The sequence below is a fragment of the Ambystoma mexicanum genome, chromosome 8 (genome assembly GCF_040938575.1).
Source record: "Ambystoma mexicanum isolate Mex_15411 chromosome 8, UKY_AmexF1_1, whole genome shotgun sequence".
In the NCBI taxonomy this organism is placed as follows: domain Eukaryota; kingdom Metazoa; phylum Chordata; class Amphibia; order Caudata; family Ambystomatidae; genus Ambystoma; species Ambystoma mexicanum.
The window spans coordinates 646,429,711-646,456,183 of NC_090929.1; the positions used below are offsets into that span (position 1 = coordinate 646,429,711).

Sequence of the window (26,473 nt, forward strand, 5' to 3'; positions counted from 1 at the left end):
ATATTGTTCGGGTAGGTCTTATTGATGCTCTTTAGTTTTGTTGCTATCCTGCATGCCTTTCTTTGTTTAAAAATGTCTCTTTTTTCTCCCTTAGGTATGCGGAGCTTCTGCTCGGCGAACTGGCTTGGTTGAGGCCCGCTGGTAAATGATGGCGTATTAAGAGCGCTATGATGCGGTAAGTAAGCGCTATTTGCAGCGCTGCAAAGTCTTGCCTTTGCTAACCTGTGTTTTCCTTCCTTGTAGGCCACAGTGTTCTTCAGCGCGAGTGGAATGTCCGGAGTGGTGCCAGCCGAGAGGCAACCAGCTAGGTAAGCCTTTTGAGCAGTTCGTAACTTGCAAATGTCTCTATCTTCCTCTTTCAGGTCGTTCTATTCGGGAGGCGTGCAGATTCGAGGAAGCTGTTCTCAGTAGCTGCGAATGGCTAAAGATGAAGACTGCAGGTAAGATGCTGCTGCTAATGATGTTCCTTTTGTCTCCTTGCAGGTTCTGCTTCTCCGAGGTTCGAGTTAATAGCTGGACACACTGAGCGTCACATTGCAAGCTGCAAAGTAACGCGAAGCGTGTTGTCTTGCTTGGGTGTGGTTTAAATAGCCCCAACAAAATAGTCCAGGTAAAGTAGTCCCTAGGCTGCCACACCCAAAACACTAGACCGCATAGCTTGGTTCTTTGGAACTAAGCTATGTGGAAGCCTCCATGTTGGCTGATAACACATTAAGTAGTTCCCAAGCACATGTTTTTCATTGTGTATGAGCCTGGCGCCATAGGCGCCAGGAGTGGCCCCAAGAGGGTTTTGGAAAAGGATGGCAGGTTCTAGAGGCCCGAGTCCTGACTTCACCTGGCCAGTGGGTTTGCCAGAGGGGGTTTTGGGCGAGGGTGGTGACAGCACTCCCCCCTAAGGGCCCTCCCATGGTGTTCCATCTGTCTGGCCCAGGTTTGGTTGGGAAGTTCTAATGGAATTTTCTGATTAGACGTGGTGCGTAGATATTCTCACTGGGCTCCCAGGATCTATCTTATGGTCCAAATCCTTTCCAATCAATGAGATAATATAGCTTGGTCCTAGAGTATTTAGAGTCCAAGATATCTTTGACTTCGAATTCTGGTTCTCCATCAACAAGTATGGGCTTAGGTGCTGTCCCAATCCGTGTGCCGGGTTGCATTGGTTTCAGGAGGGACACATGAAATACTGGGTGGATTTGTAGATTAGGTGGTAAATCCAGTTTCACGGCTACTGGGTTGATAATTGCCTTAATGGTATACGGTCCTAAGAATCTGGGATGAAAGGTCCGGGTTCCCTTGATGGGTACGAATTTAGCAGCTAACCAAACTTTGTCTCCTACTTGATAATCAGGGGCCTTTTCCGGTATTGGTCGGCGAATCTCTTTTGTTTTTCTTTGGCATGAATAAGGTGTTCCTTTGCCCTTTTGGAAGCCTGAGTTATGGTTGTGTGTAGAGTCTTTACCGCTGGCATTTCCAAGCTGGCTGGAAGGTCTAGTTCAGAGGTACGTGGATGTCTGCCATAAAGGGTATAGAAGGGCGTTTGTCCCGTGCTTGCATGCAAAGAATTGTTATATGCATATTCGGCTATCCATAGTAGGTCTTTCCAATTCCTTTGTTCGTGGTGCAGCATGCACCGTAAATATTGCTCGAGTGTCTGATTGGTTCTCTCGGTTTGGCCGTCCGTTTGGGGATGGTGACTGGTAGATAGCCGAACGTCGATCTGCGCCATTGCACAACATGTTTTCCAGAAGTATGAAACAAACTGGCTGCCTCGATCAGAGACCAGAACCGAAGGGAAGCCATGTAGCTTAACCACGCCCTCCAGGAACACTTTTGCTAAAGTGGCTGCGTCTGGGAGGCCTTTGAGAGGAATAAAATGGGCCATCTTCGAGAATAAGTCCAAAACTACAAGGATGGTGTTGAACCCTTGGCTTGAAGATAGATCAGTGATGAAGTCAAGGGAAAGAGTGTGCCATGGAACTGGAGGAATGTCCAATGGTTGTAGGAGACCAGATGGTTTTTGTTTCTGAGATTTATTTTGTGCGCAGACACCGCAGGACTGAATATACTGAATGATGTCCTTACGCCAAGTAGGCCACCAAAAGTTCTCTTTCACCTTAGCTAGGGTTTTGGCGATCCCAGGATGCCCTTCGATCAGTGAATCGTGATAGTTTGAAATAATTTGCTGTTGTAATTCCTTCTTGGGTACATATAGGCGATCTTTAAAAAAGGGTAGATGGTCCTTGATGGTATATTGCTCTCCTTGAGTTTGCCATGCGAGGAAGGCATCAGGACTCATTGTCCGTTGGATTTCTTTCTGTAGTTCTGCTTGTGTTAAGGCTGTCGTGATACCCAAGAGTTTGTCTTCAGGTATAATAGGTTCTGGGTCTTGGGTTGTATATACTATTTCATCTATGCCCATGCGAGATAAGGCATCCGCCTTTCCGTTTCTGACTCCTGGTCGAAATGTGATTACATAATCATATTCGGCGAAAAAAAGGGCCTACCGCAATTGGCGCGAGGACTGGGCCTTGGCTGTTTTGAGATATTGCAGGTTTCGGTGGTCTGTGATGACTGTAATGGTATGTCTGTCCCCCAGAAGGTAGTGCCTCCAGGCTTTAAAGGCAGATTTGATAGCCAGGAGTTACTTGTCCATGATGGCATAATTAATCTCTGGAGGTGAAAACTTTTTCGACCAGAAGGCCACAGGATGTAGCTGGCCGGTTTCCGGGTCTCTGTGAAAGGACAGCCCCCATTGCGAGACTGGACGCATCAGTTTCAACGACATAAGGGAGGTCTGGATGAGGATGTCGCAGGATTGGAGCGAAGGTAAATCTTCGTTTAAGTTCCTGAAAGGCTTCTTCTGCTTCTTCGGTGCAAGTAAACTTTTTGTTTTTTCGTAATAGTACTGTGATTGGGTGCACAACCTGAGAGAAGTCTGGGATGAACTGGCGGTAGAAGTTTGCAAAGCCCAGCATGCTTTGTACCCCTTTCAGAGACATCGGTGAAGGCCATTTCAGAATGGCATTTACCTTGTGCACGTCCATTCTGATGCCTCCTGGAGTAAGGATAAAACCAAGAAACTCTACTTCGGTGACGTGAAAAAAGCATTTTTCAAGCTCTGCAAACAAGCGATGTTGATGGAGCTTGGTGAGGACTGAACGAACGTGCCTGACATGATCTTGTTTCGAGGCTGAGTATACTAAGATGTCGTCTATGTACACTAAGGCGCACACATCAATTAACTCCCTTAAGACGTCATTCATGAAATATGCATAACCCGAAGGGCATGACTTGATATTCAAATAAGCCGTACTTAGTACGGAAGGCGGTTTTCCATTCAACTCCTTTTCTGACTCGGACCAGGTGGTACGCTCCTCGAAGGTCCAATTTGGTATAAATCTGGGCATCTTTAACTTGGTCTAGCATCTCAGGGATAAGTGACAAGGGGTAGCGGTTCTTCACAGTGATCTGGTTCAATGCGCGGTAGTCAATACAGGTTCTCAAGTCTCCTTCCTTTTTCGGTACGAAGAACAACTTCGAATGACGGATAAGTCCGTTTGCAAGGTACTGGTCTAAATAGGATTTCAAATGAAGGTTTTCTGGTTCTGTGAGAGCGTAGATCCTGCCGCAAGGGATTTGTGCACCAGGAACAAGGTTGATCTGACAGTCATAGGGCCTGTGCGGCGGCAATGTATTGGCTTGGTCCTTTCGGAAAACATCCTGGAAATCATGGTATTCACTGGGCAAGGTATTAGTTGCTCCTAGGGTTGATACTGTCGCTCCGGGAGTCAGGGGGATACAGACGTCGGGTTTCTCCTCTTGGTAATAGCAGGCAGGGGAGCAGTCGTCGGGGAAGGTTAATTTTCGTGCCCGCCAGTCTATCAAAGGGTTGTGAGCAACCAACCATGGCATCCCTATTATTAGCCTGAACTGAGGTGCCTTGATGAGATCAAACGAAATAGACTCCCGATGTCCGTCCTGGCACAACAAGGTTACCCTGGCTGTGCACTGGGTTACTGGTCCGGAAGCGATTTCTGTCCCATCCACGGTGGTTACCTTGTCCATAGTTGGCTTAGAACACAAAGAAAGCCCCATCTCTGCTGCCAGTTGTTGATCAATATAATTTCCAACTGCTCCGCTATCGATGTATGCTTCAACGGCATGCATTCTTGACGACTGTTGGTGGTTAATTAAGATCATTGGTATTGCAAAGTGCGAGGTCAGCAACTCTTTCTTCTCACTCGACAAACTGACCTCTACGTTTGTCGAGCTTGGTAGTTTTCCGATTCCTTAGCTTCATCCTTCTCTGTGGCCCTGACTGCTCTTCTTGGGGGTTTTACTGGACAGTCCTTCAGGAAATGTCCTTGTTTCCCACAATACAAACAAAGCTGTTGTTGTCTTCTTTTGTCCCGCTCTTGTTTTGTTAATGGAAGCCGTATCCCTCCAATCTGCATGGGTTCTACAGCATTTTCAGGTACACAGGGTGTGTTTTCCCTTGGTCGAACATACACGGTCCGAGGGTCCGTCTTAGACCGGTCTGCCTTTCGGTCCTGCAACCGGTGGTCTAGCTGCACGACCAGATTTATGAATTCTGCACAGTCTCTGGGTGGATCAACCACCTGGTAAGACGTCCTTTAATTCGCCTCGTAAGCCTTGATGGAATAACGTGGTTCTTTTGTTTTCTGGCCACCTAGCTTCGGCAACCAGTCTGTTGAAGATAGCAATGTACGTTAACAAGTCCTGATTCCCCTGTTGGAGGGACAAGAGTTCATTGTCTACTGCTTGTTCCTGGGTATGGCGAGCAAAAAGTTTTTCCATTTCTCTCTGGAACCCCCCAAAGTCATGTAATAGAGGATCGTCATGGGTTACCAATGGCACCGACCAATCTGCTGCACTACCACTCAGGTATGATAAGACAAAAGCTACCCGAGCTTGGTCGTTTGGAAATGCTCCAGGCCTACAAAGAAAATGAAGGCGACACAGATTGATGAATGCTGCATACTTGCGTGGGTCGCCTGAGAACCTTTCTGGTGGTGCAAGGGGAACTGTTCCAGGTAACGTGATCTGTACCAGAGTGGGTGGCATGGCGGGGTTTTGCATCGTTGATTTGCTTCCAGGTAGAGGTGTCTCTCCTGCCTGTGATTGCAAGTATTGCCTGCTAATCTCTTCAGTGCGTTCTTTGGTCACTATTAGGTCTCTCCGGAGGGCCTTAGTCTATTGTCGGGCAGAATGAACCTTAGCACAAAGCTCTCCAAGTAATTGGGCCAATTGGTCCATTTCTGATGTCTCCATGGCGCCCATGTGGATGTGTTATGGTAGGCTTTGCGTTCTGTTACGCTCACCTGGTATCCATAGGGACGCCACCCAGCCGGGTTACTTGCTGGTATGTTTCTCAGCTTTGCCCAGATGTGGTCTGCGGGGAAGGTTCTGCCTGAAAATACAGAGGACTGTGTTCAAGGCTGACTGACCGGGGAAAGTATCCTCCCTCCAACCCCATATGATTTCAGCCCCTCTAGGACCCTCTCCTCACCTTGTGGTAGAGTTAGGCGTGCTCTCCGTCCTGCCTTCTTTGCAGGGGCGCATTGTCTTTCATGGGCGTGTGCAGTCCAGTTACTTCACTGACGCCGGCCCGTTTGATATTGTTCAGGTAGGTCTTATTGCTGCTCTTTAGTTTTGTTGCTATCCTGCATGCCGTTCTTTGTTTAAAAATGTCTCTTTTTTCTCCCTTAGGTATGCAGAGCTTCAGCGCGGCGAACTGGCTTGGTTGAGGCCCGCTGGTAAATGATGGCGTATTAAGAGTGCTATGATGCGGTAAGTAAGCGCTATGTGAAGCGCTGCAAAGTCTTGCCTTTGCTAACCTGTGTTTTCCTTCCTTGTAGGTCACAGTGTTCTTCAGCGCGAGTGGAATGTCCGGAGTGGTGCCAGCCGAGAGGCGACCAGCCAGGTAAGCCTTTTGAGCAGTTCGTAACTTGCAAATGTCTCTATCTTCCTCTTTCAGGTCGTTCTGTCCGGGAGGCATGCAGCTTCGAGGAAGCTGTTCTCAGTAGCTGCGAGTGGCTAAAGATGAAGACTGCAGGTAAGATGCTGCTGCTAATGATGTTCCTTATGTCTCCTTGCAGGTTCTGCTTCTCCGAGGTTCGAGGGAATAGCTGGACACTGTGAGCGTCACGTTGCAAGCTGCAAAGTAACGCAAAGCGTGTTGTCTTGCTCGGGTATGGTTTAAATAGCCCCAACAAAACAGTCCAGGTAATGTAGTCCCTAGGCTGCCACATCCAAAACACTAGACCGCATAGCTTGGTTCTTTGGAACCAAGCTATGTGGAAGCCTCCATGTTGGCTGATAACACATTAAATAGTTCCCAAGCACATGTTTTTCATGGTGTATGAGCCTGGCGCCATAGGCGCCAGGAGTGGCCCCAAGAGGGTTTTGGAAAAGGATGGCAGGTTCTAGAGGCCCGAGTCCTGACTTCACCTGGCCAGTGGGTTTGCCAGAGGGGGTTTTGGGCGAGGGTCGTGACAGCAAGAGAGTTAGAGAGGTGGTGTGCTATTGGCGGCCTCAGCTCGGTATACACCGTGCGCTGTACTTTAGTGTAAGTATTGGACCGGGGTGAGACCACGTGTGCAGTTGGTGCTGTTTATGTGTTGTTAGTTTGTTGTCGATGTGGTGTGGTGAAGTGAGTGCGGTTTGCTGGCCGAGAATTGGTTGTGTGCATTTTCCTGTGGGTAAGTTATTCAGCGATTTGGAGGTAGGGTTAGTGGATGAGAATCCTGGTTGTGGCACATCCTGTTCGGTTTAAATGATATTACTACCGGTGGGATTAGATACTACTATCCTTTCTTGTCAGTCTGACTGTTGTGGGTTTTAGCGCTGCACACTCCCGGTTGTATTCTAATGAACTATGCATAATGTGATTGGTGTGTCTATTCTCCTCCTTAGGTATTGGAGCAAGGGTTGGGAAGCCCTTTCCCCTACATTCTATGTGAATTTGTCTGGTGGAGCTTCGGGTGTGGTACCTGGCCAGGGTGCTATGGATGAGTCGTCTAATTGCTTCCGTCTTGGTCTGTCTCTGTATTCAGTCTTCAGTGTCCTCCTCTTGTGGGTATCTCTCATTGTGTTGTATGGTATGTCGTGGAGTGCGTTCCTTAGATTCTGTTGGTATTTGATTGTTTGGTGGGAACTGGGATCGGTATCTCCATTCATCATTGTTTTATCAGCGTGTGTGTGTTCTTGTGGGTGGTCTTCTAGTTACTCAGTAAAGAGCCAGGATTTCAGCAGTTTCCTGAATAGTAGGTGGTTTCTTGTGTTCCGTATGTCCTTCGGTAAGTCATTCCAAGTTTTCGTTGCCTGGTCAGAGAAAGAGGATCCTCTGAGTTTTCTTCTGTTGTAGGGTTTCGGTTCCAGATGGATGTCGTTGCTTAATCTAAACGTTCTTGTTGGCTGGTGTAAGCGTAGTTTATCTCTCAGGAATTCTGCGCCTTCCTTGTGTATTGCTCTGTGCGTGATGCACATTGATTACAATTGTATTCATTGTTTTATTGGTAGCCAATGTAGTATTTTTAGTGCGGGTGTGATGTGTTCTCTTCGGGGTAGTTTGAGAAGGAGTCTGGCTGACGCATTTTGTACACTTTGTAGTTTTTTTAGAAGTCGTTCAAGCATACCCAGGTATAGACTGTTGGCATAATCTACTCGGGACATGACAAGAGCGATGGTGGTAAGTGTTTTGTAGGCGAATGACAGGAACGGTAGGATTATTTTTGCCGCTCTCAGGAGAAAGAAGCATTTCTTGAGTAGAGCATGTATTTGTGGCTCTACAGTGAAATTGTTGTCCATCAGGACCCTCCTGTTTTTTTACAATCGACGATGGCGCTGGGGTTGTACCAAATTCTCTTGGCCACAGGATGTAGTTGTTGTCTCCTCTGTTTTTTGTGACGATCATTAGCTCTGTTTTGCCTGGGTTAATTTTGAGGTGGTGTCCAGTTCATCAAATTGAATACATCACAAAGGCAGTTCTCCCATGTTGTGTTTTCTTCTTGGGTGTCTTGTATTTTGAAGATACTTTGTGAGTCGTCGGCGTAGTTGTATCAGGTGAGGCTGTGTCTTTTGATGATTTTGATTAATAGAGATAGGTAGCTGTTGAATAAAAGTGGGGAGAAAGATGATCCTTGTGGTACTCCGCATGTGGATTTGAAAGGTTTCATCCATACGGTTTCCGTTTTGTTTGTAAGGAAGGATTTGATCCATATTAGGGCTGTGTCTGTTATTCCCAGTCCTTCTAATCTCGTTATGAGAATGTTGTGGTTGACTGTGTCGAATGCTGCAGATAGGTCTAGAAGTATCAAGGCAGTACTGTTGTCTGAGTCTGCATTTGCTTTTAGGTCGTCCCATATTGAGAGGAGAGCTAATTCCGATCCTCTCATTGGTCTGAAGCCAACTTGTGCCTGGTCTAGTAGGCAATGCTCTTCTATGAATTTATGGGTTTTTTTGTATAGATATGTTTCCAGCAGTTTGGCCATGTAAGGGATGTTGGAGATGGGTCTGTAGTTGGATAGGTCCTCTACGTTACCTGCTATATCTTGACTAGCAGCCTGATGTACGCTGATGTAAAGGAGTGTGGTACTTTACCTGTTGAGAGCGAAAGGTTGAGGTGATTCCTATGGTATTCCATGGGAGATCCTTGTTTGAGAATTGATTCGTATATGTCAGGGGAGCCGGGTTCTTCCGGCGAGCCTGATTTGTTGCTTTGATTTACCAATTTGACGAAAGTCTCCACTTGCCATGAACCGTCGTCTGCGTCCCTTCTGGACTTCCTGGTCCCTGACCCATAGAGGATTGAATACAGTGATCCTTCCAACATGGCCGCTTGAAACGGAATGCTGCTGGTCAGTCTCTACGCTCCATGCTGTACGCTCTACAAAACAGACACGCCCCTGCGGCTCTGCGCGTCTCAACGCTACCGCTTGCTGTAGTCAGACGTGTGTTGCCGGAGTTCGCTCGGGGCTTTCCTCTGATTCCTGGTTCCTTGAATCCCCCTTCCTTCCTCCCATTCCTCTACCTTACCTCCGAACTTCCTGGATTTTCTTCCGCGCTCGGGTCACGGCGTTCCGTGCCTCCGAGTGCGAACATCATTCCTTCCTGGTATCCAGCCTGGAGTTCTGAACGCTCCCGGAAGTTGGATAGCGAACCTCACGCTGGAATCCGAGGACCAGCACTCGGGTTTGTACAAATCCCGGACCGTGAGAAAGAAGACATCACAGAAGGTCACAAGTAAACAACAAAAGCAGGTGAGAAGGGGAGAGACTTGTGACACCACTGATATTTCGGGGAAGCTTTGTAGTTTGTTCGGATATTCCTTGTGAAGATAGGTGGGGTCTGTAGTATAATCGTGTGGTCTGCTTTGTATGGTTTGTTGGATGGTAATGATTTTGTTTTTGAACGGAATTGGCGTGTTTTTGCATCCCGGTGGGTGTTTTATTTCATTTATAATTTTGAAGAGTTCTTTTTGGGCGTTTGGTGGTTTGAAGATTCGATTGTCATAGTGTTTCCTCTTCGCTTTTTGTATTTCCTTTTTGTATGAGCGGATCTGTTGCAGAAGTTTCAGTTTATTTGCAGTGTTGTTGTTGGTCCTCCATTCTAATTCTAGTTTTTGGTTTTTCCTTTTCATGGCGCTGAGAAGTGCCGTGAACCATTTTGCCATTGTTCTTTTATGTGAGGGGGTGAAAGGTTTTTCTTTGGCGATATCATCTAGGGTTGTTACGATCCAGGTGTGGAGTAAGGCTACTTTTTTTGTCCAGGTCAGCTTCGTCCATAATTGTTGCTTGTGGTTTGCTGAGTTCCAGGAGTTCAATTAGGTTGGAGTTTTTGATGGTTCTCCAGTTTCTTTTCATGGCAATCAGTGGTTTGTCTTGTTGCTTGTTTATTGGAGCTGTCATTGTGATTATGAATGCAATGATGAGGTGGTCGCTCCAGAGTGTTTGAATTGGGGGTGCTGTGGTAATGAGTTCTTTATTGGCAAAGATTGCATCAAGTGTATGCCCTGCCGAGTGTGTTGCCCCTTTGACTAGTTGTTGTAGATTCATTGCTGCTAGTTGGGCGGTCAATGATTTTTGTGTGGTTGAGGTTTCTTCATTGAACCAGATGTTGAAATTTATGAGGATGATCAGATGATTGTGCTTAATGGCTAGGATGGTGATTGCTTCCGTGAAGGCGTCTACGAAGGTTGCATCGTAGGTTGGTGGTCTGTATATCAGTATGAGTTTCAGGTTTGTTTAGGGTTGTACTGACAGAGGTAGTATTAAGGATTCACATTTATCGATGTTTAGTGGATTTTCCAGTTTGATATCCAGGTGTTCCTCGTGGATGATTACCATTCTCCGCCCCCTTTTAGTTTTCCTGTTTGCTTGGATGCATTTGTAGTTTTCAGGCAGGAAGTTGTTGAGGTTGATCTTGTAGTTGTCATCTAGCCATGTTTCAGTTACAAATAGGATGTTGATACCTCCGTCAGATAGGAGGTCGTATAATTTGGTTGAATGTTTGGACATTGACCTTGCGTTCATTAAATTACAGTGGATTTTCTTGGTGTGGTTTTGTTTATTGTTTTTTCCTTGTTTTGGTTTGGTTTGTAGTTGTTCACTCGTGGTGTTTCTGTATTAATGTTGATTGGATGAAGAACAGCGACAACTGCTTCTTCATTGAAGCAGTTCACTAGGTTGATAGCATGGCTGTTCAATCGGGGAGCTTCTCTTGTGATGACGATTGGTTGAATATCAGCAATGGCTTCTTCTTCATTGAATCAGTCCGTTAGGTTAATGGTTGGGTTGTTGGTTGCCAGATGTTCGTCGTCTTGTCTGGTGTGTTGTGGGTATCAGTGGTGCCCTTCTGTTCTTGTGATGTATGGGGTAAGGGGGAGTCATCCCACTCTCTTATTGGATGCGCTCGTCTTTTTTCTGGCTGTTTCGGGGGTTTATTTCTTTTTGTCGGGATTTCAGTGTTGTTGAGGTATCGAGGCTCCGTGGTTATTGCGAGGTATAGTGTAAGATATAGGGATTTTTCTCTTACATAGTTTGTTCTGGTGATGACGGTGTTAGACAGGTTTTTCCTGCATTTGAGGCTGCTTCTACTCTGTGCTGTTGGCTCTGTGTTTCTGTGTCCATTGTTCCTCGATCTTGCTCTCTTTCTCGGAATCCCTTTCTGGGTCGGGGCATATTGGTTCACGGTGCAGAGATAGCAGGGTAGGTGGTCCTCTGTGATGTATTGTGCAAGGACAGTATTGATGTTTCCTTTTATCTTGATATCCTTGGATGCTCTCTGGTTCTGTCTGTCCTTCCTGTCGGTGGGTCAGGTGTGTTTCCTATGGGTGCACTGTCAAGGGTTTTTGGGGTAGTGGGCGTTCGGCTGTTGGGTGGTTTAGGACTTAGTTAAGGTAAGTAGCGATAGATCTCAGGGTATTGGCAGGATGTTGGGACTTGGTTTCCCTGCCGTCGATGATAAATAATGGCACGCAGTGTTGAACGCTTATTGTGGCCTGGACGGCCAGGGGAGGCTGTGTTTCAGACTGTCTCAGGTGGAAGGTCGAGATGTGGTTTCGGGACCCCTTGGTAGCTAGAGGAATGGTCTAGGTTTTAAGGAGCAATAATACAGCGCCCAGATCTGAGCTGGCTGTGCAGTGGGAGAGGCCTGACTTCAGGTAGTGGGATAGAGTATGGATGTCTAGGTTAAGGTAGGTATGATGGGAATCCTAGGGATTGGTGTGCTTTAGAGATCAAAGGGCTGTCACAGAGTGGATCTTTCTAGATGTGAATCAGGTTATTCTCAAGCTCTGTTGTCCGGGTACCTTAGTGTGCGATGCGCGCTAGCAGCTACAGTGCCATTGTAGTATGTAGCAGGCCAGCAATCACAATACCATCACAGTGTAGGGAAGGTAAGCAGTTACAGTGTGGGGTAGTCTTGCAGTCACAGCACCATCGCCGCGTGTGAGTCAGGTTATTCACAACAAATTCCCCAGTATAACAAAATTCGGCGCAGGCTAGTGTCTACAGACTGTGGTAATGTAGAGCGGCCTAGCAATTACAATACTATCAGGTGTGTAACGGGCCCACAGTCACTGCGCTATCACAGCGTGGACCCTTCTGGTTGTGTATCAAGTTGAAGTCGGCGAGTTGAGTGCAAGACTAAATACAGCTAGACTTGAGACTCCTGCATAGTGGGAGAGAGGCCCACGCCCAAGAACAATTGAGTACAGTCCCAAACACATCTAGACTTCAGAGTCCTGTATAGTGGGAGAGAGGCCCACGCCCAACTAAACAATTGAGCACAGTCCCAAACACAGCTAGATTTGAGAGTCCTGTACAGTGGAAGAGAGGCCCATGTCCAACAGAGCAGTTGAGTACAGTACTATACACGTCTAGATTTAAGACACAGTTGAGCAATTGCGTACCGTCCCAGACACAGCTAGATTTGAGAGTCCTGCATAGTGGGAGAGAGGCCCACGCCCAACAGAAGAATTGAGTACAGTCCCAAACACAGCTAGATTTGACAGTCCTGTATAGCGCGAGAGAGGCCCATGCCCAACAGAGCAATTGAGTACTGTCTAAAACATAGCTAGATTTGAGAGTCCTGTATAGTGGGAGAGAGGCCTACGCTTAACAGAGCAGTAGAGTACAGTACTATACACAGCTAGATTTAAGATACAGTTGAGCAATTGCGTACAGTCCCAGACACAGCTAGATTTGAGAGTCGTGTATAGTGGGAGAGTGGCCTACGCCTAACAGAACAATTGAGTGCAGTACTACATACAACTAGATTTGAGACACAGTTGAGCAATTGAGTACAGTCCCAAGCACAGCTAGACTTGAGAGTCCTGTATAGTGGGAGAGAGGTCTTGCGCCCAACAGAACAATTGAGTACAGTCCCAAACACAGCTAGATTAAAGATACAGCTGAGCAATTGCGTACAGTCCCAGACAGCTAGATTTGAGAGTCGTGTATAGTGGGAGAGTGGCCTACGCCTAACAGAAAAATTGAGTGCAGTACTATACACTGCTAGATTTAAGATACACTTGAGCAATTGCATACAGTCCCAGGCACAGCAAGATTTGAGAGTCCTGTATAGTGGGAGGGAGGCCTACGCCCAACAGAACAATTGAGTACAGTCCCCAACACAGCTAGATTTGAGAGTCCTGTATAGTGGGAGAGATGCCTATGCCTAACAGAGCAGTTGAGTACAGTACTATGCACAGCTAGATTTAAGATACACTTGAGCAATTGCGTACAGTCCCAGACACAGCTAAATTTGAGAGTCCTGTATAGTGGGAGAGAGGTCCACGCCTAACAGAACAATTGAGTGCAGTACAATACACAGCTAGATTTGAGACACAGTTGAGCAATTGAGTACAGTCCCAGGCACAGCAAGATTTGAGAGTCCTGTATAGTGGGAGAGAGGCCTACGCCCAACAGAACAGTTGAGTACAGTCCAAAACACAGCTATATTTGACAGTGTGGGGGAGTGGGAGGCAGCGGGACATAATCACAGTGTTTTAGATAAGTTTGCTAAGCGTCTAGGCTTTCAGGGTAGAGTAATTGCACTACTCCCCACCCAGGCCACTCCTACCATACTGGTTCTAGTCGTTGCTGGTTGACGGCTTGCCACTGGCTTCCCCCGCTGACACCTGCAGGCACGATCTGGAGCCGCCCCTGTAGAACCCGTCCTTTGCCTTGGTGCCCTTAGCCACAGGGGCGGCCGGGCAGAGGGCTGCCCAGGGAAGGTCATTTAAGACCCAGATGGAACACCAATCAGGGACAGTCGGCGGGCCGGGAGGCAGGAGGTGTAGGGAACGAGGAAGTTGACTACAAGGGGAGAAGCAGGCACACAGGGCCTGAGAAGCCCTTTTAAAAAAAAAACAAAATGGTGAGATGGGATACTAGGGGTACCTGCTCAACTGCTGCACGCCTGCTCATCCACAGAAAGAGGTGAGCAATAGTTATTAATCCTATTTGTTTTTATTTTCAGGGAGGTCTCCCACAGATGATGCTGTCCAATTACTGTGCAAGAGACCTCCTGGTTTGTTAACCTTACCCTAGTGGCAGTCTGTATGCTGGTGTTGCACCAGCGTCTGTGTGTAGCAAGCCCCAACATAATCCTTCACCATCCATACTCTTCCTGCTTGTCTTCTTGTGTAGTCGGAAGGGTGCTACCTACCTGCTCTTTCCTAGATAGGCCTAACCTTTCACTGACTATACACTATGCTGCTTACCCTTTATTTCCCCGTAGGGCTACTTGTATCTGTTCCGTGGCTTTTACTATACCCTAAGTGCCTCAGGTTACATGCTTGGGTGTCTGATCCTCTCAGGTAAAGGTCGTGAGAAGCAGACGCATGATATATCAGGTGACTGCTACAGTTTGTTTACACATCTTTCGTTTTGATACGTTGTATTTTCCAAGCACAGTTCCAGGTCTTTTGAATGATAGATGGTTGGAGCCAAAATCTATGGCCCGGAAAGTACACGTTTAAAACTAGTAAGGTTTATTGTCTTTCACGTGTCATTACATTACCTCTGCCCTTTGTATTTGCACTGGCAGTGGTGTTGTGTATGTGGGCAGAAAGGACAGGTGTAGTCCTGGCCACTATATGTCCTTATTGCACTGCGAATAACATGTTTACAGTTGAGGGAGTGTATCTCCTTCCAGCCTTCAGAAACAGCAAACACCAGCATTGGCATGACACAGAGGAAGTGATGCCATTTTACCTGCTAACACCCACGTCTTACCCATTCACCTTTACTTTTATCAGTGACTTTATTATTCTGGGCCAAGTTGCACTCACGCCATACGTTTCTTCTAGCTACGTCTGTCCACATTCATCAACACTTTCCCTCTGCATCTTGAAGACCCCCAATACCATCAGTGCCCCCATTTTACTGAGTACTGTGAGACAGGCATGGTATCAAGATAGACACAGACTCAAGTGAGTTCGTTCGAAAAAGTTATTGACTAAAGTTCTTGGGTTTGGTGTAATGCCTGACTAGCCTTAACTTTAAAGGGATCATTCCCGCAACTGATGTTTCTAATGGGCGTCACTGTCTAAGAGTCCAAAATAAAAGTCTGTCTGTGTCTAAACCTATGCTTCCCCTCACTCTATACAAAAATGTGATAGGAAGTCTTTTCAAAAATAAGAAAATGAGTGGTTCAACAAAAATGGAAACCAGAATTGGTTTCAGGTGGTCTTTCATCATGTGCTGTTGGGTCAATGTCACACAATTAAGTTCACTCCACATAGCTTTTCGTAAGACCTTCTCCACAGGTCGTTTGTAGCCATTCCAGCTATGTTCAAATGTCTTTAAATTCTTTTGGGTTCCCTTCCCCAAGCTTCAGCTTCATCAAGTTTCAAAACACCATTCAAAATATTAACAGCACAGTTCCTCTTGCAAACTTTCCGGCGTTCCCTTTCCCACGCTTCGATCCTCTTTACCAGTTCAACAAAACTTAACAAGTCTCTGACTTGGTTAGGCCTCTTAGGGTTCCCTTCCCCAAGCTCAACTTTGAAACACAAATCTCAGTTCTTTATCGGGATGCACTTTGATTTCTTAAATAGGCCTCTCAGGATCTCCTTCATTCCCCAAGCTCTAGGCGTCTGCCAGCTTCCAAACACAACATATGATTTATTACAGTTCTGTCTTGAATACTTAAACCATTCTTTCATGGGGTAGAATCAGAAGCTTTAGAAAACGCCAGGCTTTTTGGTTTTCCTTGGCATGACCACTCTGACCCTCGTGCCGCTCTCTTTGCTCTTGTGTACCTCTTTATTTCCCTCTGATGCCCTTTGCATCCCTTTTCTTCTGCTTTCCTTTCTGTGCACACTTGCACCCTCTTTGACATGCCCCTGTCACTTTGCTTTCTTCTGCTTTCCTTTACATGCACACTTTTTAACGTGCCCCAGGCACTTTGCTGATCTGTTTTTCCTTCTGTGAACCCTTGCACCTTCTTTGCTAATTTGCTGTCGTTTCCGTGTACCTTTGCACCCTCTTTCGGTTCTGTGCTCACTTGCACCTTCCTTTGCGTGCCCCAGGCACTCTTCTTTACCGTTCACGTGCCACTCTCTTCTTACATTCAATGTTTCTTTTTCACTTTCTCTCAATCTTCTACTTTGATCAGTCTTTTATTTGCCTTTCGCCCCCAATCTGCTCTTCTCTTGCTTTCTTTCTCCTTGATGCACTTTCAGCCATTTCACTTTTGACTATCACGCTTTTCTTTCTTTCTGAGTCTATGCCGCTTCCTTGTTCGTGCCCCTCCCCCTCCGCTCTCATCTAAACGCACGCTCCCGGGGTTTTGCTTGCATTCTGTCATGAACCTCACCGGGCAGCATCGTGTAGAGAGGCGGCTCCTTCAGTCAATGCAGGATGGAGGTCTGGGTCTCACCACTGACCCTCAGGCACCTTTGGCATTGGCAATGGCTCCAAGGAAACAAGCACTTTGCATGTCCTCCGATGTGGAATGCAGCCAGCGCTTCTCCAGCTCCCTGGAGGCACGGCTCCCTCGCAACACTGCAGCCCACACACACCGGGCCAGTGTTTCTTCACGCTGACTTCCTCCTGCCTGTAGCTCCTGCTACTCTCCGTTTCTGGGTGTCCCTGGACCATACTGCATCCCCAGCTCGCTCAGATCTGTTGTGACTGACCACAGTTTTTATAGCTGAACACACAGTCAAGTGGAGTCGGATATGAATGGTTACCTACCCATGCCTGACTCTATTAGTGGGACAGTGCTTCTCACTAAAGTCACTTGCCCCATGTTATTCCTATAGGGGATCCTCATTGATCCTAGATGCCTCCTTCTCGTCTCAGTATATCTTGAAAATGGGGAGGCAAGATGAAGTGCGAGTGTAAATCTTCCTTGGAGATTAGGGGAGATTGTTTGAGGGATAACCAGGTGTTAGTTGAGTTCTGATTACCTTATCTGAATATTGCCTGGGGACTTTCTCCTGGTGGGTTCACCCCTGCGGGAGGAAATTGTCCTTCCTTCCGGTCTGCTGGTGATCTACGGGTAGAGGGCGTTGGGTGTCTTTCCCAATGATTTGGAGGGAATGAATAATTCTTCTCAGTGCTCTGATCCTGTATAACCTGTGTCTTCCTCCCTCTCTCTTTTGGGTCATTAGCTCTTTTTGTCCTTAACTCTGGGGCCAAAATGGCTAGGGTAAGATCTAAGGATCCTGCCACCAAGATTTAAGTCATGAGAGTTAAGCTATCCTACAAAGGCATCTGGGACTTCCTATTCCACTGCTGTCTGGTTGGAATACTGTGTCTGCTTTAGTGTATTCTCCTGTGGGCAACCCTGATCTCCCATACCCAGGTGATCCTCCCTCGCTTGCCCACCCCCAGCATTTGGATCCGGAAGCGATGGCCCTCCCCTGGCCACCCGAATAGAGGATTCTCAGGGTCTACATGGGAGAATACCCCTAGGTTTCTCACAGTACCTTCTGAGGTTGGACCACCTTACGAAGTTTGAGAAACCCACTAGCTTAGCACACACCCTTGGCTCCTCCAAGACGTGCCCTATCAAGCTCATAGATCTCACCAAACATACCACCTTACGCCCTCCAGTCTACAAATTGAGCCTGTCCACTCACTGAGCATTCAGCTCACTTCATGGGCTTTACTGGCAGAGACAGCTGCACAACATATAGGATTCTCTTACTAAGTGATAATTCTATCAATTCAACAGGAGAATCAAAAGCTCTGAAGCACCAAGCATCCACTCCCTCGAGCAATGTCTCCACTCATCAAAACTCTAGACACCACAGCACCCTTGGATGTGTAACCACAACCTGAATTTTATAGGTTTTTTTGTGAACAGCCTGAACACCAGTCAAATGCCTTAACCCTTTGCTGCCTACTCTTCTCCACTTATGTATAATGTGGTGCACCTAATAATAAAGTGATGTTGATAAGCATACTAATTTACATTGTGTTTTTGCTTGTGTTCTGCTGCCTGTCAGTGTGGAGCCACCAGGTATGTAACTCAAAAGTATGTGAATTAAAGAACCAGCTAAAGTTGCACAATAAAGTACCACTGTTACGGAATGCATACATCATAGCTCTCACCCTGCAGGACATGAGGGTTCTCGGGCTGACTGAAATGCAATGGGTAGTCTCATTTGATATTAGCATTAAGGTACATTAGACTGAACTAAGACTTTGGAGTATCACAGAGGAAACAGTGTATTTATTGTCGAATGTAAAGTCTTATGGGAGTTATACCCCTTGGGCCAGGACCTTTTGTCAGTTCCTAGTGTTGCATCAGCAGACAGTACTTTTCCTACACTTTATCAGCAAGATGGCTCCAGTGAGTGTTCTTGGTGTGTTTTGATCAACAGGAGTATTTAGTTCACACCTCTGAGGTTAGATCCATAGTATCACTGGCATGCTAGTAGTCAGGACATGTCCTTGCTAGTGTTCATGGTGTGTGGCCTTCTGGGAAAAGGTAGTCTGCACATACCTCTTAGACAAGGGCAGGATTTATGTTATGCTGAAATAGAAATGTCTGTCTGTACACACCTCTTGTGTTGAACAGATCTGTGTTATTCTACTGTTGGGAGTCTGTCTCCCTCACACACAGTGCTCATAGTGTTTTGGTATCAGCAGATTGTGCTCCCTGTGTTCCTTCTGAGTTAGAAGAAGTTACTGTGAGGATTCATGGTATTCTCCCATCAGCAGGGGGTGCTTCCTCTGAGATCAGGACAGGCCATTGTGAGGGCTCCTGGTGTTCCGCTAGCAGCTGGTGGTGCTCTGCACACACCTCTCTGTTGGAGAGTGTCCATCTTTGTACCTTATTTTGCAGGTACCTCCCAAACATACCTTTGAGGAAATGGACCATGGGATTAATATTTGTGTGCAATAAGCAGACAGTGCTCCACACACATGCACAGGGTTGGAAAGGGACACTTTCTATGTCTCTGGTTTACATTTGTCCGTAATCAGCACCCTCCTCTGTAGCTGATAGCAACATGGGACTGGGCTCCACACAACCCTTTTCTGAGGTCCTTGATGTGCTGGAATTGCTAGACAATGCTTCATACACACCTAGGCGTTCACGAAGAAGGGCTTGCACTGTGTTCCTGGTATTACAACAATAGGCAATGCTCTAAATAGACCTAGAATTAGTATATGCCCAATCGAGTGTCCTGGTTTGCCTTCAGCAGATTTGGTTGTCCTTCATCCACAACTCTGGTGCAAGGATATCCAAATGTGAGAGTCCCTTGTGCTGCTTCAACAGATGATACCACCTTTAAATTCAGTCATGTGTTCCTTTGTCTTGTATCACAGATATTTCCATGACTCATGAACACGAGTAACCCTGTAACATATGTTTCTAACGCTCTGTGTTTTGATTTGCTAGTACTGTGTTCTGGAGTTGATTTTTGGGAAATTCGATTTCTTATTGGTCCCACTTTCGTTCTCTTCTTTCAGTCCTGGTCTGCCCTATTGGTCTCCTTGTATCTGGATGCTTGATTACTTAGAGCATTGAGAACTCCAATTAGTGGTGTGTGGAGACAGTAGCCTAAACCAAAATGACACATTCTTTGCATAATGTGGTGGTAAGCGGCGTCTTTGTTTTCTACCATCCAGAGACAAACAGGCGCCAAGGGTCTAGCAGCGCACCCGAATATTGGAGCTTCCTTCCGCCTCAGGGGCTGTGGGGACTTACTTTACAGCAATGTGCAGTGCACAACAGGAAAGATTTTTTCAATATACACTTGATGTGAAAGTAGATGTTTTCCATGTTCTACAGTACTTCTATTAAATCTTAGCTTTTTTGAACACTTCACACAACCTTTCTTTCTCTTCAGGTTGTCAGAGGCATCACGAAAGAAGAGAGAGAAAAAGAAGAAAATTAAGCGATACTTGCTTATTGGCCTGGCTACTGTAGGAGGTGGCACTATGATAGGTAAGTACATGTCCAGGTAAAGGGAGGCATGGTGAAGTAATAATCAGTGGATGAAGGCAGCAGGGAAGGTGGGAGGCAAGGAAGGAAAAGATGGAACAGAAGAGTGAGGGAGCGAACACAAGAGTTAAGTAGGGCACGAAAAAGTGGAATATAATGGAGTGAACAAACTGGTGAGCAATAGAGAAAGTCCGGAAAAGCAACAACGGAAGGCGGAAGTAGAACTAAATTGTCAAGTTGGGACAAAAGGGAAAGGAGGAAAGGATGATGCTGATAGATTGTAAGAGGAAGGGCAAGGCTCATAAGGGCTGAATGAGAGGGAAGGATGATTATACAGGCAAATGGATGTGATGGGGATAAAACTAGTGGAGGATGTGCAGAGGAAATGATAAAGCTACAAGCTTCTTTACCAATACATGGTGGTTACTCCATTTTGTATGGTGCTAGGATGTACATGTGTTTTCTTATCTTCCTTCTATTGTATTTTATGTTTGTCTCATGTCTCGAGTGTGCATTAACCCAAGAGCTCATGGAGCTAGCTGAAGATAAATTAAAGGATGTAACATTAGAAAGGCCTTGTAATCGTGGCTAGTCCCTTCATAAATGTGAGGAGATTGGAGATGGAGCAAATAACCAGCGGTATAGCCTTCCACTCTCTTGATCACCTAACCTTTTCCTTTTAATAGTAGGGATCTGTAGCAAGAAGTGCAAAGCTAAAGCATAACGAGAGAGAAATGTGTCTGCACTGTTCCAGAGAACAAAGTCCATTGGGCCACACAGAGAGGCTTACATTCAATATAATGCTGAACCGGAAGCCAGGGAAGTCGGTGAAGCACGGGAGGGATGTGGTTCAATCTGCAGACTCCTGCTCAGAGTAATGCTGCAGCATTCTTAACACCCTAAAGTGGTTTGACAAAATAGGATGGGCATCCTTTGCACAGGAAATTGCCATAATATAATTTATTCTACAGAAAATAATTTATGTGAGATCCATGGTTTTATATGCAGGTGAATGAAATGGCAAGATCTTGCAGAACATTGAAACGAGGTTAAGGCCAGAACAGGCCCCATGCATTTTTTTGAGGAACCACAGAAAGGAACTTGTTGCACTGAATAACTCCGCCTTTTGGTAGGATCACGGAATGCTTTCAATTAAAATGAAATTTCAATCCTCAAAACTAATAAACAAATATACATAATGTAATCTGACTTTCTTTCAAATTTTGTTTTGTTTTACAAACTTCCTCCAAAACAGTGCATTTTTGCTACTTTTATACAGACATACAATTGTCCTGGCCCTTTAATGAGGAAAAAGAACAAGGAAACTGACAACTAGATAAGGGCAGAAAAAACAGTCTCTCACAGATCACATCATGCTGCTGATATAATCGGGGACGGCGGCTTTTTAGTTTTTACTTCTGTTAAAAAATACTATAATTATTAGCCCTACAAACTCATTTTGGTACTGAATATAGCTATCACCCTGCGTCGGGAGGCGTACTTGGCCGGTAAAGGCCCAGGGACGAAGTCTAGACATTTTGAATGAGGTCAGATGCAGATTAAGTATAGCAGTAACAATACAGGGCCCTGGTGGCCATGCAGTTGTTTTTAAAATGCAGGTCAGATGTAATATCCATGTACAGTCAATAATTCCGGACCTTGCACATGAACATACAGAAATATAATTAAAATGCACAAGAAGATACAAAGTCTTAATAAGTAAATATGCAAATCCCCCCCCTTTACTGGGTGTGAAAAATAGACTTCATCAGCCCTCTAAGCCTATCCAAACTGGATATCTAGAAAAATTCAAATAGCTCCAAAACAAGCTCCTCCAAAACTAGGAACATCCTAAAAATATTATACCTAGGTGCCTACAGAAGATTCCATTTAAATCTGCCAAGCAAACAACAGAAAATGTTTGTGCTGCCTCCTATAGACAGCACACTTCCAAGGTTGCAAATAATTCACACTCAAGGTGCTGAACTAAAACCTGTAAATTGCCAAGAAGTGTTCACATCTTCACTGTGCTCTGAGAAGAAGCTTCAAAAACAGGTGGACCTTGCATCCTAAAAAGAAAAGTCATGACTGGTGTAGGGTGAACATGAAAACTTAATTTCAAAGCCTGGAATATTGCTGGATTAAGGTCTAAAACCAGTGCCACACATATCCTTAATTGTGCCCTCGTTTTTGATCTAATCTTTTAACAGAAAACACAGATGCAATACACTTGGTAAAAAATAAAATATCATTTGGTCTAAACAGCTGCGATATCCAAAGACATTCAGGATGCCTACAAACGAGCATTCGAAATTGAAAAATTAACTATGTCACAAAGATAGATCATGACTACCCAGGACTCTTGTTGACAGAAATTACATTCCTGGATAAAACCCTGCTTAATGCCATCAGTGTAAATGTTCAGTATATGGTTATAAAATCAATCAATACTTTTTTGGATCAAATCGAGCACGTGATTAAGGAGGCCATAATTAAGCATTTTGACAGAGAAACCACTAGAATCCTGTTAGGGGATTTGAATGCAAAAATGGGCCCATGGGAAGAGATGTTGGCGTGCCAATAATCAATCATAAATTGAAAGTTCTAGATTCAAAAGGAAAGCATTAGGTGACTTGTGTACAAACAAGACATGGGGTTTCATTACAAGTGTGGTGATCTGGAAACAAGGGTGCCTGTAAGCTTACTGCCATCCTTGTTTCCGGGCCGCCACACTATGAGTCTGCCTGCTGGGGCTGATGCGCCCGACAGGTCTGACCCTGCCAGGCACAGCGGACCTGGCGGGCAAAGTTACCATGGTAGCACCGGCACCGTCCGCAACATTGCGTCAGGGTTGGCAGCAAACCCGCCGACCTCGTAATGAGGGCCAGGGTGACTGCAATTAATACTGTTCATGTGGCCTTTCTTGAAATTCCAACATTTTGTAACGTAATGGCCACATCTTGATTAGATCAAAACTTTATATCACTAGTAATAGTAGTAAATAGTTCAATTCGGAAGAATTGCCATGAAGCCAATACAAATGGAATCCAAAATGACGTGGTTAAAACAAACAATTAAACAAACGTAAACACACTATCAAGCAGTCATTGCAATTACAGATAAAAAACATTCACACGCCATAAAAAAATGCTAATTAACACGTTTTACATTGTCAGAGTATAAAGTAATAACATGATAGATAATAATGTCTGTCAATTACGAAGCAAGTACTGGTAAAATATTGTCTTGCATATGAAGAAGCTTGATTTATATGCATTTTGCCGTTTATACAATGCAAGAGCAATTGATTTATTTGCCATAGAGCACAAAAGTCGTTCTACCTCTATCCGTTGATTGGCATTCTCTGCGTCAGGATAAAGAGTATGTGCTTCCTATGTGGGTATATGAGTATAGAGGGGACAGAAAACAAGTGTGCTCGAGCCTCCACCATTGTTTTGCTACAAGGACAATAAAGTTGCCTTCGTGGGAAATCGTATTTCTCCGTTTTTCCAGGGGAAACTATTGGAAATCTGTTTGCCCAAAGGTTAAATAGCATGCCGTGTATTTGGCGCTTTCGCACCAATTCGTATATTTCTCAGATGCATAATATAACTCCATGGCAAGATGCTGCTTAGTTCGTTTTTTAGTCTTTACTTTGTCTAATCTGCTTGATATTTTGCATTCAAAGTAAGTCCCAAACAAAGCTTTTGAATGAAATGTCCCATCACTAGGTCATTTGTTCAGTATCTGCTGGCAGCTCAGGGAAGTTAGTTATTTTTTCGATGTATTTCAACCACACGCTGCAAAAACCCACACCGAAAGCCACTAAGTCCCATATTATCATGTGCTTAAGGTGAAATACTTCGTTCCTGCAAAACCGTACTCACAATTGTATTCGACTTAGATTAATGGTATCAACAATATATGCTAAATTGGCCTCCTGCTGTAAGAAGAAGGTAGGGGCTATTCTATTGGGAACAGCTTTTACTTGATAGATGGATAGAATTGGGGTCACGGTAAAACCATCCAGTTCGCTAAACAAATGGCCACGCTTCAATCATGGAAAAATGACTTGGAGGCTAGAAGGTGACCAAAATCTGTGGTCACTTGGCCTTGGAATGGAATTTGAGAAATTACTGCAAATTCATACAGGGCATCTGGAAATCTTGATCCGAACAAGGATGAAATGGAAATCTGTCAACAAAGAGCACATAGAAGAGTCTACCTTCTCGCATCGCTGAGAAAGGAAACATTTTGTTTAGCCACCAGTACACAAACAAGCAGTGAACCATGCAAACATACGAATCTGTCAGAACTTGAAAGACAACGGGCCTCATCACAAGTCGGGAGGTAATCCGGCGCAATTTCCACAGAGCGGAAGTAGAGTTACCGCCAGGTCGTGCGTCGGTATTAGTACCGTATCACAACCTGGGGTGCACGCGCCCCCATCTCTGGCGATAACGCTATCAGCGCCTGGCGGAAACTGCCCCGAAATAAGGGATAGCGGCAGTGGCGCTAAAAGCGCTACTGCCGCTATCCCAGCGCTATTAGCGCCGGCATAAATTGCATCATCGCCGGAACGGGAAGCATTTTGGCATCCATTTTGAAAAACACAATCCATTAAATATCTCCACTTCCTGCAGCCATCCGGTCCTTTAAAGAAGGAAGAATGTCCCAGGAGAGGATGGGAGGCAAGGTGGCTGAACATCACCTGTGCAAACCCAAATTTTGTGAGGGGGAGCTGGTGGTCCTTACAAATGAGGTCATTGCCCACTGCGAGGATCTTTATGGCAGTCGGCAGTGGAAGACCAATGGGCAGCACAGCAAAGCCACCTGGAAGGCCATCAGGTGACAGCAGTGGCAAGTGTACCCTGTGATGGAGAGGACTGCTGCAAGAGATGGAACGACCTGAGGGCCAGGGTGCGGGGACTGCTGTCACAACACCGCCAGGAGTCCCTGGCGACTGGACGAGGCACTGTGGGACCACTGGTCCTCACCGCCTGGGAGGAGAAATGCAGTACGGTGCTGGACATCAAGGGATAGAGGGAGTCGGCAGTACAGAGGCGGGTGCCAGGAGTCAGGAGGTGAGTCATACCCCTCCACCCCCGCACGCTTCAATGCAAGTGCATGCACAGATGACAGCCCAGCATAACAAGCCCGAGTAGACAGGGACACATAAAAGTAGACCCAGAAGCTGGGCATACCAACAGGGTGGAGTGAGGGGGTGGCACATCAGCCACCCTCCGCAGCAGACATGGGGCAGGGCAACAAGGGCATCCCTGAGCGTCACAGCAGCGGGAAGGAGTGGCATGTGATCCAACCAAATGCCATGCGCACCACACCCCTACTGGCGCACCCTGTGCCAACATGATTGAGGTGCGTGAGTAACCACAACACCATGCTGCAGTCACACCAGCATGTTTTGGCACAGTTACCCTGCCCCATGTTGGCATGGCAGACAAGACACAGGGAAGTACATGTCCCCCACACTGTCATTTGCTCAGCCTGCCAATCACAGTGCACCACAGTGCAGCCTTGCTGGCTGCCCAGCAGTGCCCCCTAGAGCCATGACAGTGCCATGAACTGAGACACCCCCCCCGCCCACCATGTGAGTGCCACCCGGGGAATGGGATGTGGGGGCATGAAGGACCACAAGCATGCATGCCAGATGTCAGCTGCCCCAGCATGGACAACCTGCCCTCCCCACAAACAGGCCAAAGACCAACTGGCCTTGTGTTACACACTCATCCCTACAAGCAACCCCATGCTGCTGGGCCCACATTCAATACTCCCTGACCAACCATGCCCATTTGCCCATATGTCTGGGGTGTCACTCTGTACCATAGCAAATGTGTCTTACATGCCAACACACGTGGGGGACCATACCTGATGACATTTTATATGTCCCCTACAGGCACTCGTGCATCACCAGAGGCATCAGAGGAGGAGGAGGATACAGGCCCATCTGGGAGAGGTGCATTCAGGCCTTTAATGTCTGCTGCCACCACCACCCTGCAAAGGGCCACTCAGGATACACCGAGGCGGATGTCCCGCTGAGTAACACCGCAACACAGCAGGACCAAGTCAACGCCCACACGACAAGCCTGTCATAAATGATGAATGTCACAATAATCATTACAATTTAAACAACTGGCAGGTTACCCCAAGGACTCACCGTTACCTCTCTTCCTGTCCTGTGACTGACACCTTCCAGCAGGGCAAAACTCTCCTTGTTCCAAGCGAGGGAGATGAAAGTGAAAGCCTCCCAAGTACCTCTTCCCCCTCCCAGATAAACCAGGTAGGAGAAGAAGTCCCAGGGAAACCCTCTGGGGGAAGAAAACCCTGTGCCGAAGGTAGCGGTAAGATGTCTTCAATTGCAGGCGGAGATTCAGGTGAAGTCCGGAGGACGTTCGTCTTGAAAGAGAAAGAAACTGGTAAGTATAAGCAGGTAAGTGGAAAAATGGAAATGTAAGATGTATAGGAATGTTGATTACCCTTAAACAGGAACGATGTGTGGGAAAAGGTGCCAGTCAGAAACTTC

The 26,473-nt window shown here is 46.2% G+C and overlaps 1 protein-coding gene across 2 annotated transcripts in view; it reads left to right on the forward strand.

Moving 5' to 3' along the window:
- TMCO4 (transmembrane and coiled-coil domains 4) overlaps window positions 1-26,473 on the forward strand; it is a 1,142,020-nt gene that overhangs the window by 472,649 nt on the left and 642,898 nt on the right. For both annotated transcript variants that reach the window (XM_069610379.1, XM_069610380.1), the window contains one exon: window positions 19,838-19,935. In XM_069610379.1, coding sequence (XP_069466480.1) covers window positions 19,838-19,935 — 98 coding nt within the window. The remainder of the gene's footprint in view (window positions 1-19,837; window positions 19,936-26,473) is intronic.